Source organism: Cajanus cajan, chromosome 10 (assembly GCF_000230855.2).
Source record: "Cajanus cajan strain Asha chromosome 10, NIPB_CcT2T_4, whole genome shotgun sequence".
Taxonomy (NCBI): domain Eukaryota; kingdom Viridiplantae; phylum Streptophyta; class Magnoliopsida; order Fabales; family Fabaceae; genus Cajanus; species Cajanus cajan.
In genome coordinates this window covers 216,747-233,701 of record NC_138526.1, presented here as the reverse complement: position 1 = coordinate 233,701, position 16,955 = coordinate 216,747, and the positions used below count along the sequence as shown (strand labels likewise).

At 27.9% G+C, this 16,955-nt stretch overlaps 1 protein-coding gene across 6 annotated transcripts; it reads left to right on the top strand.

Moving 5' to 3' along the window:
- The first annotated feature begins 693 nt into the window (after positions 1-693).
- On the top strand, positions 694-11,742 carry STK (K-box region and MADS-box transcription factor family protein). Of its 6 annotated transcripts, none has more exons than XM_020384725.3 (9): positions 694-832; positions 1,717-1,907; positions 8,357-8,438; positions 8,561-8,622; positions 8,721-8,820; positions 9,167-9,208; positions 9,353-9,394; positions 10,328-10,482; positions 11,466-11,742. In XM_020384725.3, the coding sequence occupies exons 2-9, from the start codon at positions 1,726-1,728 to the stop codon at positions 11,467-11,469; spliced, it is 669 nt and encodes a 222-aa protein (XP_020240314.1). In that variant the 5' UTR covers positions 694-832; positions 1,717-1,725; the 3' UTR covers positions 11,470-11,742. The 6 variants fall into 6 exon arrangements, with proteins under 6 accessions (XP_020240314.1, XP_082921755.1, XP_020240315.1 ...); XM_020384726.2 differs by having other exon boundaries at positions 700-832; positions 1,712-1,907; XM_020384729.2 differs by lacking the exon at positions 694-832 and adding an exon at positions 967-1,509 and having other exon boundaries at positions 1,712-1,907.
- Positions 11,743-16,955: the final 5,213 nt, after the last annotated feature.

Sequence of the window (16,955 nt, the reverse complement as noted above, 5' to 3'; positions counted from 1 at the left end):
ATAAGTAAATAATAATTATTTTAAGAAAAAAAACCATTAGGGATTATTAAACAATAGTTTCGTATGCAAAAATAGTCTTTAATGAAAGTTTTTAGTGATGAGAAATCTCTTTCAATACATATTAATTTTCATCTTCATATGTAAATTGTATTTTAATATAAAATTATTTTGTATAATAATATAAATTATTATCATAAATCTAAAATCTAATTTAGAAATTCAAAAATATTTATTTATGGTAAATTTTAATTATAATATAATTTATATATCCATAAATATTATAAATTTGACACACATGTTTTATTTTGAATGCGATTCCAAATATTTTCATGTAAAAAAAATCCTAATTAAAATCTCTATATTAAGGGATTTTACTTAATCACCCCCTAAACTTGAGGGTTTCTTCAGAGTTATAAATAATTAAAAGAAGAAGAAAAATAAATCATAATCTTGTTTAGTATGGCCAATTCTGAGGAGATGCAACTCATTTTTACTACGTCATTGCATACAGAGAGGTAGGAAAATTGAAAATGTAAAAGCAAAACAAAAGTTTCTGTTTATGGTGCTAATTTGCACCTGGAAAGATGCATTGTTTAGCTAAAACATCGATGTCTAGCATTTGATTTGGGCAAAAAACCATTCCAGCTTAGCTGGTCCTTTTTCCTTCTTCTCTCTCTTTCTCATGCATTCATTTCAAAGATACACAAAGAAAGAAAGGGCTATAAATAGGAGGGGATGGAAGTGGAACAAAGTCTATAGTGAACTTTGATTTCTTTGGGATTAGAAATTTTTCCGAAAGCTGAACTAGCCGGAGTGAGAGAGAGTTAGCCAGGTCTGTGGTTTTATCTATTTTTATTTTTTTTTATTTTTTTTTATTTTTTTAATATTCTTCTGTTCTTCATATAGCCCTTCATCTCATGAAAGCAAAATCTCATAATAAGCTCATTTTCCCATAATTTCTTTTTTATTTTGTTTCCTTGCTTCAAGATCTTTCTCATTTTTTTTGTTCATCAACTTGTTTTTCATTCAAAAGTGTTTGCAAGTTCTCTCTTATTTTTACCAGATTTCTTGTTTCCTTGAATTTCCAAGATTTTCTCCAAAAAAAAGAAAAAAATTGAATTTTATAAAGGGTTGATCTGTGTCTGATCATTCTTGTGCTTGAACTTGCATATTTTTGTGTTAAAATAAAAGGGTCTTTCTTGAGTTGAGAAAACACACTTCACATTCCACAAGGGGTTTCTGCCCCAAGAGATTTTTACAATTTTAATATATGGGCAAAGAAAGAGAGGAAGGATGTTCAAAAGCACTGACACATACATACATACAAACAAAAACAAAAAGAGTGATCAAAAAGAGTATTGTAACATATCCTGTGCTTTCATAAAAGGGGCTACAACTGCACCATCTCCAAATCTTGATCATTATTTTCGTAGATCTTGCTCTTGATTTTCATCTGAAACTAAAAGAATATGTGCCTTTACCCTATTTAGCCACATGGCTGTATATCAAGTATATATATGCACTCAACTTCTCATATATCATATATTGTTCATGAAGTTATAGTTCAATTCCTTTAAACTTTCATCCAAGTAAGATCTAAGCTCGATCCGATTAGATCTAGTTTTGTTGACCCTCTTTGATTATAATATATGTTTGTTGTGATTTTTTTCTATTCTCTCTTATTATTATTTTTTGTTAATTTATTTTGAAGAGAAGAACTCAAAAATGGGGAGGGGAAAGATTGAAATTAAAAGGATTGAGAACACAACAAATCGCCAAGTGACCTTCTGCAAGAGAAGAAATGGACTTCTAAAAAAAGCTTATGAGTTATCAGTGCTGTGTGATGCAGAAGTGGCTCTCATTGTCTTCTCAAGCCGTGGCAGACTCTATGAGTATTCAAATAACAAGTGAGTACTTAATTACATCCTTTTCATCATTCATTTCTATTATTCTCTTCATTTTTGTGTCAAAAATGTTTTAAGAATCAACCAAATATATACATATATATAACCTCTTTTTGATTCACGTTCCCCCAGTATAAAAAGGCAAATGTTCCATCAGAAATTTTGTAGCGTGTGCCTGTGTCGTTGAAATATGTATATACACTTTGCATGACTGCAGTAATCTGTTCTTTAATTTCACAATCATTTTTTTTAGCTAACTAATAATTGGAACTGCAGAAACTCGTCATCTGTTATAATTAAAATGGTTAATTAATTATTACATTAGTACAATAAGTTGCCATTAATTGTTGTCAGTCTGCGTAGATCTACGAAATTAAAATGTGTGACAGTGAACTAGTACACCCCTATATCACATTTTACGGAAATAGGAAAAAAATAAATAAATTAGTTTTCCATCATCAAGTCGGAAGCAATTTAGCTTGCAAAGGAATTTAGGGTTTATTCTAACTAGTGGTTAAGGTTTAAATGAAATTTATATTCTTAATTACTTTAAAAAGAAAGTGTATTAAATATTTTTCAGTTTTAAATATTAAAATCTTTTATTTTTATTTTCTATTTTAATTTCTTAGTTAATGCATTAAAAGCACTCATTACTAAATTCCAAGAACTTAAGCTTAGCTTATATCCTTTAGTGTTATAATTGGAAGCTTCTAAATTTGTAACCTTATTCCACTTGCATACATGTTCATTTTGAGGCAACACTTCTTCAATTCTAAACTTTAGTTCTGTTTTCCTGGACCTGTTTATTCGGTAACCAATAAAATAATTACTTTCGGTTAAAAATTCTTTTTTATTTTATTTTATTTTATTTTATTTTACATGCAGACTTGGTTGATATTACTGGTATATGCGTTACCTTCTACTTTCGTTGTTGAGATCATGTAAAACAAAACCAAAATAAAAGTGAAGAGAGATTAATAAATATTTTAATATTAATTACTAGAAGTGCGTCTTTATTAAAGTAAGGTCTTGCCTGTTATTATTATTTTTATAATATGAATTAAGCAATATTTTGTTATGAGAAGAACTCTATAACTTATATAAATTGGAGGGTCATTATACGGTTTATTAAAATAAAAAAAATAAAAAAGCAAATACTACGTTCGGTTCGTAGTAAGAAAAATGGAACTCTTACAAATCATCCAGTTTTACTCCCAAATACTAGGCTTATGATTTTTTTTATTAGTACAAAATATTACTATGGAAACATATGGATAATTCAATAATTCAACTTCATCATACTAAGACTCTAACGCATAATATGTATTTAATTGAATTTATTTCATGCTAGAAGAAAGTTAAATTAGGATCAAAATCTTATTAAGAACATTTTGTTCTACCAATTAAAAGAGAAAAAGAAAAAAGAACATTCTAAAATGATTTCTGAATTTTATCAGACTAAACTACAAACGTGGTTCTATAAATGTTTGAAATATAAATAAAGAAGAAAAGAAATAATAAAAATAGGCGATGGATGATATTCATGTGTAGTCATGACTTAATGACAAGGTTGACCTGCAACTTCAGTCCCTCTTGTAACCAAAAACTCAGAGCTTGTAACGAGAATGCATAGCATCAGTGCAGTTACCGTGTTTTCTATTATAAAAACTTGTCTTTTCTGCTTCCACTTTCGGCTACTCACCCTTCTCTGTTCATGTTGAAGTGACAGAGAGTGATCATTTCAGTTTCAGTTGTACCCTTAGTTAGGGTTTCCTTCTCTCTGAACGCTTATACCTTTTCCCTTTGCATCAAAATGGCGAAACACCAATGTTTGTAGGATTCCCAATAACATTGTTTAAAACTTATACACAGGGTACGGTGTCTCTCAAAATTTAATTCTATATCACATATTTCAAAAGACTATTACTATTCTAGACTACCAATTTATGTTTCATCATATTAATTAATTAATATGGAGCGTAACTTTTTCAACTTTATAGGTTTCGGTATGTACTAGTTTTTTTATATATATAATTAAAAGGTATAATTCTCTCTCATAATTACAATTTAATGTTTAAGATGGAATTGAATTTCAATTATTGATAAAATAATATAAATGTCAAATCACTTTGTAGGAACAACTTTTTGTTTTTGACGTGGTTGATAAATATTAATTATTTGATTTTTAAACTAATTATAACTTGAGTTAATCACTTATATATTGTTATTATAAATTTTTTTTACACTGATAATTAATTATATATTTTATTTGTGTCATGTCACTATTAAAAGTAAATGTGTTTATAATGACATGACACAATTAAAAAATATAATTGGTTCTCAGTGTAAAAAAATTTTATTGACAATGTATAGATAATTAACTCTTATAACTTTACTACCCACAACAATGTTGATCATGAACATGATCATGGTCATGCCTATAAACACAAAATTTGAGCTGACCAACAAAATTGTAAGAGACACTGAGTTTGTATAGTGAGTCAGATCCAATAAGTTGCATTGCACCCAAAGGGAACCAAGCCGACCTCTGCTTAACAATGGTTCTTCTATTTCTTTCCTTTTAAGTGATAATAAGACATATGTATGAGAATCTGTGCATATATAGAGAGAGAGAGAAAATCAACGCAAAAAGTTTCGGTCAATAAATCACTTCTGGTCCATCTCATTTCTCATTCAAATATCTCTGAATCCAATTTGTTTCCTCAATTTTCTTTGCCTTCTTCAGTGTAAAGGAAACACTTTTATCTTCTTTTTTTTCCCAGTCTTTGTCCTTTAGTCCCAGTCTCTCATCAGGTTGAGTTCCAAAATCCAAACGGAAGAAAAGAAAAAAGGAGTTTCATGTGCAGATGATTATACCTTTATCCTCTCTAGAAGTTTCTTTGCATATCAATTGACAGCTTCAAAGTATAAGGGTTAGATGGACAATATTTGTATATAGTTTATGCTTTCAGTCATTGATTCTGTTGAAAGATTTCATGAACTTAATAGCCATATATTACAATCACTACTACATATATTTAAGATCCTGAAAGAATTACATGCAAGATTATGTGCTTAATTCCTTTAGATTATCTATAATTTCGTTATGGTTTTGTCATTTGTCCCCTTACGAGATGTAAAATGTTGCTTTAGCCTAACTATGTTTCTAATTAAAATCAAACTATTTTGGCAGAGAAATAGTTTATGGACTTTGTATAAGGGTTAGAGTACTCTTAGTACTATAATTAATCCATCTTTACTTATAAAAAAAAAAAAATGTGGTAGCGAAATTGAGTTGGATTCATAAATTTTAAAATTAAGTAATATTGTACATTGTTCAAGTTTTAGCCCAAAATATATTCATTTAGTTTACAATATAGCATATTTTAGATTAATAGCAGTACTCCATTTCTTACAAGATATATTAATTCTAACATGAATAATAAGACATATTATGTGATGTCTTCAAATTAGAAGATATAGATATTATTTTATATATTCAAGTAAAAATAAAAATAAAAAAAGCTATTGAACAAGTATAGCTGGAAGTTTCATTGGTAAATGGTGAGAAATCTTCACATATACATATAGATATAATGGACAATTTTACCCGTCTTATAAAATGTGACTTGGGATGAGATTAAAAAACTTCTAATAACCTATAAGATACATGTTGGACAAAGAATTTTATAAATTTAAACCTCGAGAGTCCAACTCTTCCAAGTCAACATTTTTAACATAAATGTTTTTTAATCATAATAATTCTTTCAAATACCACAGTTAATATATACAATAAACGAGAATTATGTGTATGAATTAATCGAAAATGTAGCAAAAAAGGAACCAATGAAATTAGAAAAGAAAAAGAGAAAAACACTAAGTGGAATGTGACCGTTCCACTTACATTATAGAGGTTGTGTCCAAAACGCAGCTGCTAATGCTTGTTGTTTTCTGCTCCACCAACACGAAATCCGCAGTTGATAACTTGATATTGCTTCACTTCTTCCCCATGAGATCATGAGAATGAGTCAGTGACGAGACACACGTTGTTGCAAGTTGCAACCATCAACTCTATTCATATGGTCACATCACCAAGTTTTTGCTATTAGAGTTAGGGTTTATAACTTATTATGAAATATAGTTTGAAGCATATCATTAGTGATGGTTCTTAAAATTACACTTATACTTTTTTGCTGCAACATCATATTTTTCTTGTTTAAAATTTTTGTTATGACAACATATTCTAAGTTAAGATTTGTGATGAAATTAATTTTTTTTATCAGCAAAACAAATATTTCATCAAAAGGTACTCTGCAATATTGCATCCGACCTTGACATGAGTTCTTTAAGGTCATCAGGACCATCATAGCTTATCATAGTAGTTATCCTTTAATATAGTCAGTACTTCGCATGACCCTTGAAAAATGCCGATATATATCGCTGACACATTAGCATAGCATAATGACTAAATCTGTATACAGATTTATCAGACTAATATGAGAATTATCAAAATTAACTCCCCTATTAGCCAAAAAATTAATAAACATCACTGCTGTGGACATAATCATGCTACTCAACCTCATCTTACTTTGACTGGCTCTTGGGACTTATTATAACTTTTAACACTTGAGCATCTTTGCTTGAGACTAATATATGATTGCTAAGGTGGACATGATGACGCATGCATATATATATAAAAGAAAAACTGAAGAGAGAGAATAAAAGAAAATCTAGACGATTTTATGCTTCAGTATATATGAAGTTTAACTATGATCTATTTAAATTTAGCTAAATGAGATTATTTTTAAACAAGAAAGATGTGACTTGCTGCATATTTGGGATCTTTACAAAATTGTGTCATAGTTCGTCTAAAGTAATTGGTGTAAGTTTCTCCTGTATAAAAATTAGAGCAGTTTTTGTACTTTCTTATTATTTTTCTCTTCTTTTCTTTATGTATTTATGTATGTATTAATTTTCAATTTCGTATTTTGACATGTTTTATTAGCATGTAACTTTTTAAGTGTAGTTACACCTACGAGTTTCAATTATACCAACTTCAGATCTTAGTCAAGTTGAAAAAGAATTTTCCCTTGAACAAAATTTAATATAAGTTAATTTTATACACCCGGTGACTACCCATCAAAGATGACTGTCTACAAATATAATTAATTTTGTATGTATCGCAAATAGTTAATTATATTAGACTTTTCAATAATATAATTACACTATTAATCATTTGCAAGACAAATTTAACTATTACTATGTATTTTAATAACCATAAGAAACTGTTAACCATATATCTATAATTTATACAATTATATTCATTTCTTTTGAACCATTTGTGAAGTAAAATTAATTATATTTATGTATATAGTTAATCACGTCTAACGGTCAATAATTTCATGATGTTATTAAACACTTGTGAAAAAAATTTAATTATTATTAAACATTTAAGTAACATCACAATATTATTAAAGGTATATATTAATAATTAATAATTATATATAATTGTGCTAATTTTTTCTTAACTTTTAATCAGTTATAAGACAAAGTTAATCATATTTACACATGCAGGGAACCACTAGTGATAATTAATAATTTTATGTTATTATTAATCAACAAAATTAATCACTGTTAAATATTTTTATAACATCATTACACTATTAGTCAAATATTTATATAAGTGGTTATTAGCCACTGATGATAATCAATAATCATGTGATATAATTAATCACTCTTAAAACAAAGTAAACCATTATTTAGTATTTTAATTGTGTTATGACACTATATATATATATATATATATATATATATATATATATATATATATATATATATATATATATATAGGGAGCGTATCAAGTGAGAAGTTTTTATTGTGAGAAGGTGAAAATATAACCCTTAGATTAATTTTCTCTCACTTGATTAATCTAAGGGTTATATTTCCAACTTCTCACAATAAAAACTTCTCACTTGATACGCTCCCTATATATATATATATATATATATATATATATATATATATATATATTATTCAAGTATATCAATAAATTATTAATTACTTGTGATACAATGTTACCCACTATTAAATATTTTAATAACTTTGCGATACTATTAGTTGATAAATTTTAATAACAAGCATTTTTTAACTTTACAAATGGAGGTATAAGACTCTTGCACGCCAGTTTCATTGTAACTATTGGTTTGGAAAACGATAGAGATTATGTTCTGGGAGTGGGAGATATGCTTATCTTATTTTATTATTAGAAAAGGTGTTGTAAAATTTGTACAATATTGAAGTGAAAGTATGAATAACAACGTGAATACTGAATAATGTTTATATGCAAATGAACTTCTCCGTGTAACCATAATGATCCATTCACCTTAATAAAAGAAAATAATAAATAAATAATGGTTCATTCTTTTTGACTTTTGGGTCTTTATGATTACAGCATAAGATCAACTATTGAGAGGTACAAAAAGGCAAGTTCAGATCATTCAAGTACGAGCACTACCACCGAAATTAATGCTCAGGTAATCGCATGCACTGTTCATCTGATCGATATGAAATAGTTTGAATTGGTTCAATTTTACGTTAATCTATTGCCTAACTATCATGCTTGTCCTTCTGTGTCTTTGTAAACTTTGAAAAACAGTATTATCAACAAGAATCTGCAAAGCTGCGACAGCAAATACAGATGCTGCAAAATTCTAACAGGTGATTTTTTTTCTATCACATTAATTATTTCTCTTGAAGCTTCTAAGTAAACAATGTACAGAGATTGTGAATTTATTTCCCTCTTATGACTTTTGTAGGCACCTGATGGGTGATGCCTTAAGCACACTGACTGTGAAGGAACTTAAGCAGTTGGAGAATAGACTTGAAAGAGGAATCACTAGAATCAGATCTAAGAAAGTAAGATGAAATTAAGGACTGATAGCATGTAATTGATCATACACTAATTAATTAATTTGCAGTGCTCAAACGTGACATACATTGGCATTTCTTTAAGATACTTCTACCTTTAAATTGAGATTTTTCTACTAGAAAATTGATTGATTTTTGTTCCTTTCAATTCTGTATTAATTGTCCAATAACGAGTTTTATAACATACTACGTATAGAGAAAAATAAATTACACACACATAAACTCACCTTTTTCACAACTTCCTTTTTTTGCATTGATTATATTATAACATGATTGAATCTTTTGGACCTCTATTTACTAATAATGTTCGTGTTCCTTTTTTCCTTTACAACAGCATGAGATGCTACTGGCAGAAATTGAATACTTCCAGAAAAGGGTAATTCATGAACTAATATTAATTCTTCAACCTTTATTTTCCATCTCTTTTTTTTTTTTTTCTTGGAGGGGGAGGGAAAGGAGTATTGTGATCTCTCTTCAGCCAAAATTTATTGGTAACTGATAGCATGCATTATTGCATTAGGAGATTGAGCTGGAAAATGAAAACCTTTGCCTTCGGACTAAGGTAAGAAGATACAATTTCCTTTTCTTTCCCTGGTCAATTACCTAGGTTAAGGTAAAATATTCGTCCTAAATAGGGTAAAACCATTTATCTAGCTATTAATTACTTTTAGCAATTTCGTTTAAAATTAAATAATATATATATATATATATATATATTATATTTTCAATTTGGAACTATTTTTGGAACAATTATGTTCTTTCTTTTGGTAAGTATGAATCAACAACTCTAATGTTTTGTTTAATATCTTAAATTGTCGTTTACAGTTATATATAGTATATATAATTATACAAACAAAAATATAATTGCACAAAATTTTTGGCAAACCAAAATTTCTTCAATAGAAAAGTAATTGGAAAAGTAACATATTTATTAAAATTACATTATATATTAATACATATCCAAAAGTTCATCTACAACATACTAAATTGAATTCTGTAAATGCATGATTCGTATACAGCCTATAGGTGTGTATCTTGTGAGAATAGAAAATAAAAGAAGAAAAAAGAGAAATTAATTAATGAAGAATATAATATATAGGTAATATATAATATTGCGACTAAGAAAGAAATAAAGAAAAAATGAAGTAAAAGATACATGATTTATATGACTAAAGGAATAGTTTATACTAGTACTTTTTTTGCTAAAAAATTTGATGAAAATAGACCCTTCTGCCTTTAGAAATAAATATTACTAGCTTCTTGCTTACAGAGAATTTGCTTTTGCCCTTATAAATCTCGTTTTTTTTTTATCTTTTTACTTTTCTTTGATGTCTTATTTAAACTGTTGAAATTGTTTGGAAATGATTCTTATACAACAAATTGTATGAGAAAGATGGAGAAAAAAAATTGATGTTTTATAAATTATTTTACGTATATATTGTTTGACAATAGTATATTTATTTTCATGATCTCACTGTCAAAACTTGATTCTTAGATAACTGACGTTGAAAGGCTTCAGCAAGTAAACATGGTTTCTGGACCAGAGCTGAATGCCATTCAGGCATTGGCTTCGCGTAACTTCTTCAATCCAAACATGATGGAAGGTGGATCTGTCTACCCTCAGTCAGATAAGAAGATTCTTCATCTTGGGTAAGTGCATGTCTTCTACTTTCACTTTCTTCATTTCCAAAGGATCTATACAGATTCATCTTTCCAAAAACTTTATTTCTTTTTTCCATGATTTTTATTACTTTTGATATCTTCATTTCATTGTATATTTATATATATCATTGACCTGCTTTTATATACCAAACAGAATTGTTCAAAAGGCATATACAGGTTTATTAAATAGAAAATGCATGTAAAGCCAAAAACTGTATGGTCCCCCTCTGCTATACCCTTCCCCAACAAAGTTAAAACATTTATAAAATGACCTAAAATCTACGGTACAAGTCATTTTTTCTAATTCATAATTTATTTATTTGACTAATTAACTTATAATTTTTGTTTCATTAAACTAGTGGTAAATAAACTTATTTTATTAACTATTCATGACATTTTTTTTTTCCAAATGTTGCTTGAAATAGCGTTGAGTATAACTTTACATATTTTTATCATTTTTAAATTAATTAGGACAATAATAAAACTCCTTATGTACTGCTTCAACATTACAGTATTTATATTATAATTGTATATTAGTTTATTTTAATCTATGTTATTTTTATACAAAGATATTAAGAGTTTAAAAAAGAAACTTAAAGGATGATTATCTAAAAATAAAATTATATATATCCTTTTATATAATCAAATACTTATAATTCGATAAATTAAACTAACAACTTTTTAGCTAAAAAAATAGTTTTTTGAACATTTAACATCGCCAGCTTTTAATTAACTTGTCAATCATAATTGAGATTACGTTGCATATTTGTCCACAATATACTTGATTTTGAAACTTTGAAATTTGTAGTACGTATACTTTATTACCTCATAATCATATAGAAGCTTTATTTGAATAATAATAATAATAATAATAATAATAATAATCTTACTACATTTTAATAATAATCTTACTACATTTTACTTCTAACTTCTTTTTCCCTCTTCATGTTTTGTGGCTTTTGTCGATGCAGGTGATCAATAAATTATCATTCGCTATAGCCTATGACTACCTATATATATCGAATTAGCGGGTGGCTAAATGCATTATTACTACTCTTTCGATTAATGCTCATTAGACCAAGACGTTAAATTCTCTTTTTCAATATAAATTTACTATGGATACTTATATATTGATGATTGTATGATCTGATAACAATCTATGTTGTTAGAAAAAATAATTAAAAAGTAGAGTTGTGTATGAAGACACTTAACTATTATTATGGCATTACATGAACCACTGTTTATCTATGAACTTGCATTTATCAGAGTGATATAATTATATTTATAAAACAAATAATTAGTATATAAATCATCTATTATAGATTATATACATTCAAGATTTGTCTTAAAAACCTTGTTTTATTATTGCCAGTTTTTTCAATCATTTCGAAGATTAAAATGTTTTAATTACAATACTGTTGTGTTTTAATTACCGTGTTAGTTGTATTCCTTTCATCTTATTTAATTTAATGTCTTTTAATTATTTTAATTAGTGTATTTTATTGGACTTTATTATGTAATTCATCAGTATGGATTCTTCTATTTTTTAATTCAATGAAAATACAATTAAATCACCAAATTTAAACATAAGAATTGTGTACTACTTCAATACTTTGTGCATTTTTACATAAAAATTACTCGACTTCTCTCTTCATTTTTGGCTCTCAAATTCCTAGGTAGTCATCAATTTTTGTTTCCTCGGTCCTATCTGAGGCCATGCTGGCCTGTTGCACCATGTGCGTGTAATAATGGGCCTCGTTTTCAACGTTTGTCTAAAAACCCTTGTTTTAGCGTTATGGTTTCTCAATTTAAATTATAAATTCAAAGATTAAAATGTTTTAACTATATTAGCGTTGTATTTTAATTAGCATGTTAATTGTTTGTGATTCGTTTATTAAAATGTCTTTTAATTATTTCAATTATTGTGTTTTAATGGCTCTATATGAAATAAACTTTTCTCTTCTTTTTTGGCTCTTGAATAATTCTTGGGTAGTTTTGTTTCATCAATCCTATCTGAAACGTGTTTGTTGTATTTAGAGACTTGTATGAGAAATGTAATAAATATTTTAGAGCAGTGTTGTTGCACACCTCAGAAGTTTATACCAATAATTTAAGTTTTCAACAATCAAAAATAAAAAATAGTATATAAACTAATGCAATGTAATAAGTTTTTACCTTGTCAACTAACTAGATATTGTCATAAAAAATCTAAGTGACTTTTACATTAACTAACTTAAAAGTTATCAATGACATGATTTATAATTAATTAACGTTATACAATTAGTGCATAGACTTTAAATTCATATGAGTTTTCCATTATTTTACTGAATAAATTTTCTTTTCGATCTTCAGATATAAAACCTTCAATATATAGTAAATTAGTGTGTAACCTTATATTGCACGTCGCTGCATACATTTTATTTTGTATATAGAAAAATGAATATTATAAATATAATATAGTTATAAATATTTTAATTAAAGTTTACAAAATTATTATTATATAACTAGTATTGTGCCGCGCGTTCGCATGGATTATTTGACTGGTTTTGCGCATTTGTTATATGATAACAAAAAAAAATTGTAATTGAAAATTAAATAACATAAAACATAGCGACAAATAACAGTAGTGAAAGTTAATTTGACATGTATTATTATATATATAGCAGGATTTAAAAGATATGCAACAAAATAGGAATTAATACAGTTAACCATTAAAGTTAGATTAGTGATGAAGAGTGATGAAGAATTGGAGTAGTATATACAAAATTTGATAAATACATAAATAGATTTAATAATTTTCATATAAATGATTCGAGTAGGATTGTTTGGTCGATGTTGATCTGAATGAAGATTCATTGTCCTAATAATTGAATTTAAATTTTAATTAAGTTTAAAAATTAATTTGTAATTGTTTTATTAATATAAAGTAACATAAATATTTATCCTTTGGTGAGGGATGATAAAACTTAGCAATGGAGAATATCCGATCTTATAAGTCCCTTCTTCATAGCCGAATTTATTTAAGCTGATACAGAAAGTAAATATGAATGGCATATTATTATGTAGATCACTTATTATTTTAATATTGAGAGTTTATTGTATGTGATGATTAAAAGTATACAGATGTTCTTTAACTCAGGGAATTGCTACACCTTGGAATAGAACAAAATTGTAGTTATATTATGCAAAAGTCAAACCTCATTTATAAAAATTTTAAAAAAATTAAAAAAAATTAAAAAAATTAATTTTTTTTAAAAAAAAATTAATAAATCGGAAATGGAGAGAAATAAAAAAATAATAATTTGATTTACGTGTTTAAAGTCTGGACATAAGATCACAGAATGGAAAAATAGGAATATAGTACGATGGAATACATTAGCAGTTTGTTATAGGATACAATAAAATTACATAAAAGACATAATAATTAGTACCTAAATAGATTCAGTAATTTTCATCTAAATGAATCAAGCAACATTCTTTGACGTTGATCCAAATGAAGATTCATTGTCCTATGAATTGAATTTATATATTTTTTAAGTTTAAAAATTGACAATTGTTTTATTAATATAGAGTAATTTAAATTTTTAACCTTTTTGTGAGGGATGATAAAGCTTGGCAAAGCATGTCCGATCTTACTCCCTTCTTCATAGCCAAATTTCTTTATGTTGATAGATGAAAAATAAATATGAATGACATATTATTATGTAGATGGCTTATTATTTTAATGTATTGAGAATTGATTGTATGTGGTGATTAAAAGTATATACTTGTTCTATAATTCAGGTAAGTATTGTAATTTGGGAAGTGTAGCAACTTAGATCATCTCTGATGGGGTTGTTTATAAACAACTTCACTTGCCACATTAGCTTAACTTTTTTCCTTTTTCTTAAGAATCGGTGCTTATATAAGTAATTTTTGTAAATTTTAAGTGTCAGTTCTTAAGAAAAAAAGAAAAAGTGAAGCTGATGTAGCAAGTGGGGTTGCTTATAAGCAACTCTACTGAAGATAGTCTTATAATTAATCAAAATAATAGTTATGTTAGTGCACTTTGAAGAACAACTTATTCGTAAAAAGTGATTGATAAAGGAAAAAGGGGATAATCCGATTTACATGATTGAAGTCTAAATTGAAAACCATGAAATTGAATTTTTCTTGCAAATTTGAGTGCTGTAATAGAAAGATCATGATATTGTTCATCATAACCAATTAGATTATCAGTGTAGGAACCGGACATTTGGATTCTACAAAGATTAAAAAATATATATTTATAGCCATTAGAATATAAGTTTAAAACCAACAAATTTAGGATATATTTTTAACATGACAGCATACATAGGTTATGTTAGCTTAATGCACATACGAGTTTCCACTCTACCCTCTACTTCAACAATCATAAAATCGGATCTTTTAGTCAATAATCCAACATCTAAGGGAAAACATACAAATAATGTAAGATTAGCTATGGAAGGTATTAATTATATATGAAAGCCAATAAGTAATAGGATATATAAAAATTGAGTATAATAAAAAAAATTAAAAACATAAAAAATTAAAAGTAAAGAAAATAAAGAAGATAAATTAAAATGGAAAAAAAGGTCAAAATGATAGGAAAAATATTTTACGACTTTTTCAACTCTATTTTGAATCATTTTCATATACAAATAAGTATCAATGTAAGATATATCGTCCTAGTACCATTTTCATGTATTATATATACATCATTTTGAAATATTAAGATAAAGACTTGGTCCTTGTAAATAGTGTTGGACAATAGTCATATTTTCCAAACAACACCTATACAAACTCAAAAACACAAACAAAATGTGACAAGTGAATAAGGGATCCCTTCATACAATAAAGTAAATCCAAAAAATGAGTCTAACCTCTCTCCTTTCCTCTTTAAGCAAGAGTTTGAAGGGTGGGTATTAAGAATTAATAATCTCTCCTAAACTTCAAAGTGTTTTTATGGAAAATGGAAAATGAAGAAGGTGAAAAGGGATTAGAAGATTGAAATGAAAAAGAAAAAAAGAGGATAGGTGTAGGAGAACTCACCAGCAAAGAAGACCAAGTGAAGAGTTTTTCTTTTTTTTTTGTAAACCCTTTTTCTCCTTCCCCTAAAGGTTGGAGACACAAGAATGAAAAGGAGGTGAGGGTTCTATGTTGGGTTATATAGTGGACCTAAGTTAAGATTTGAGTGTTAAATTGAGCTAAATCTAATTTTTAATCACCCTTTAATTCCTTCATTAGTCACTAACCAAAGTTTTCTATTATATTATTTTTTAATGGCTTAATTACTTATCTAGTCCCTTAATTTATTTATTAAATTCAATTTGGTCCACTAAACACTTCAATTTGGTTCCTAAATTTTAGAAACTTGATGAAGATTTTCGCAAACCTATCACTTGGCAAGTGAACCAAGTTTCGAAGTAGTATTTAAAGATCGTCCTCAGGGATTTGCGTGTTTAGTAACTCTCGCTCAAATGATTTAAAAGAGAATGAGTTTAAAAATTCAATTGAGTGAAAACAGATTCAAACAACACAATAAGGCAAATGTAGTAAAGACAATGATTAAGAAACAAGGATTGGCTCAGATGCACTTGCTAACTCATAGATCTTCTTAGCATAAATGCAATTCTAATTTCATTATTTCCACGTTCATTAAATAATCCAACAAGATTCCTCAAGGTTGAATCCTAAAGTCATTAAGCTCAAAACATGATTCCTCAATGTTTTGAGTCTAACACTTCGCATTAAGAACAATAACTTGAACAATGTGACTAACCAAATCAAGTCTATTCCTAGAACAAGAGGTGATTAGGTGCAAGATTCAGTTCGGGTTTTCGAAAGCGTTTTCCAACTGGATTCAAAAGCCAAAAATCATACAACGGTTGATCAAGCCGATATAAGCGTTAAGCGAAGAATCATTACACAAATAATGAGATCAAAATGCATATATTTAAGAAGAAGAGGAGTTAGTAGTTACATCTAACCAATCCTTAAGAAGTTTAGCCACCCATGGCCATTACAGAATCAAAGAGTGAAAAGAAGAAATTACAAAGCAAAGGATGAAGAAATGGAGTTGATCTTCGTTCCCAAAGGATCCAGCTTCCAAGTCTCTGTTCTTCCTTCGTTCTTCCTTCTTCACAAGCTTTTCCCCTGTTTTTCTCTGTTAAATTCGTGATCCGTATTCCTCTTCGGTTCTCCTCCTTTTTCCCTTTTATATCAGCTCTAAAACTGGGCAAAAAGTGAAATTTTTAACTCCACCGCTGCAGCTGTAGAACCACAGCTATGGCTGTGGAGAATCCTTCAAGGTGAAGTAACTTCTGGCGCTGCAGCTGTAGCTTTGCAGTCATGGCTGTGGAGACTCCTTCATTATTAAGCAACTTCCTGAGCTGTAGCTGTGGAACCACAGCCATGGCTGTGAGTCTCTGTGGCTTCTCTTGATTTCCCAAGCCTCAACG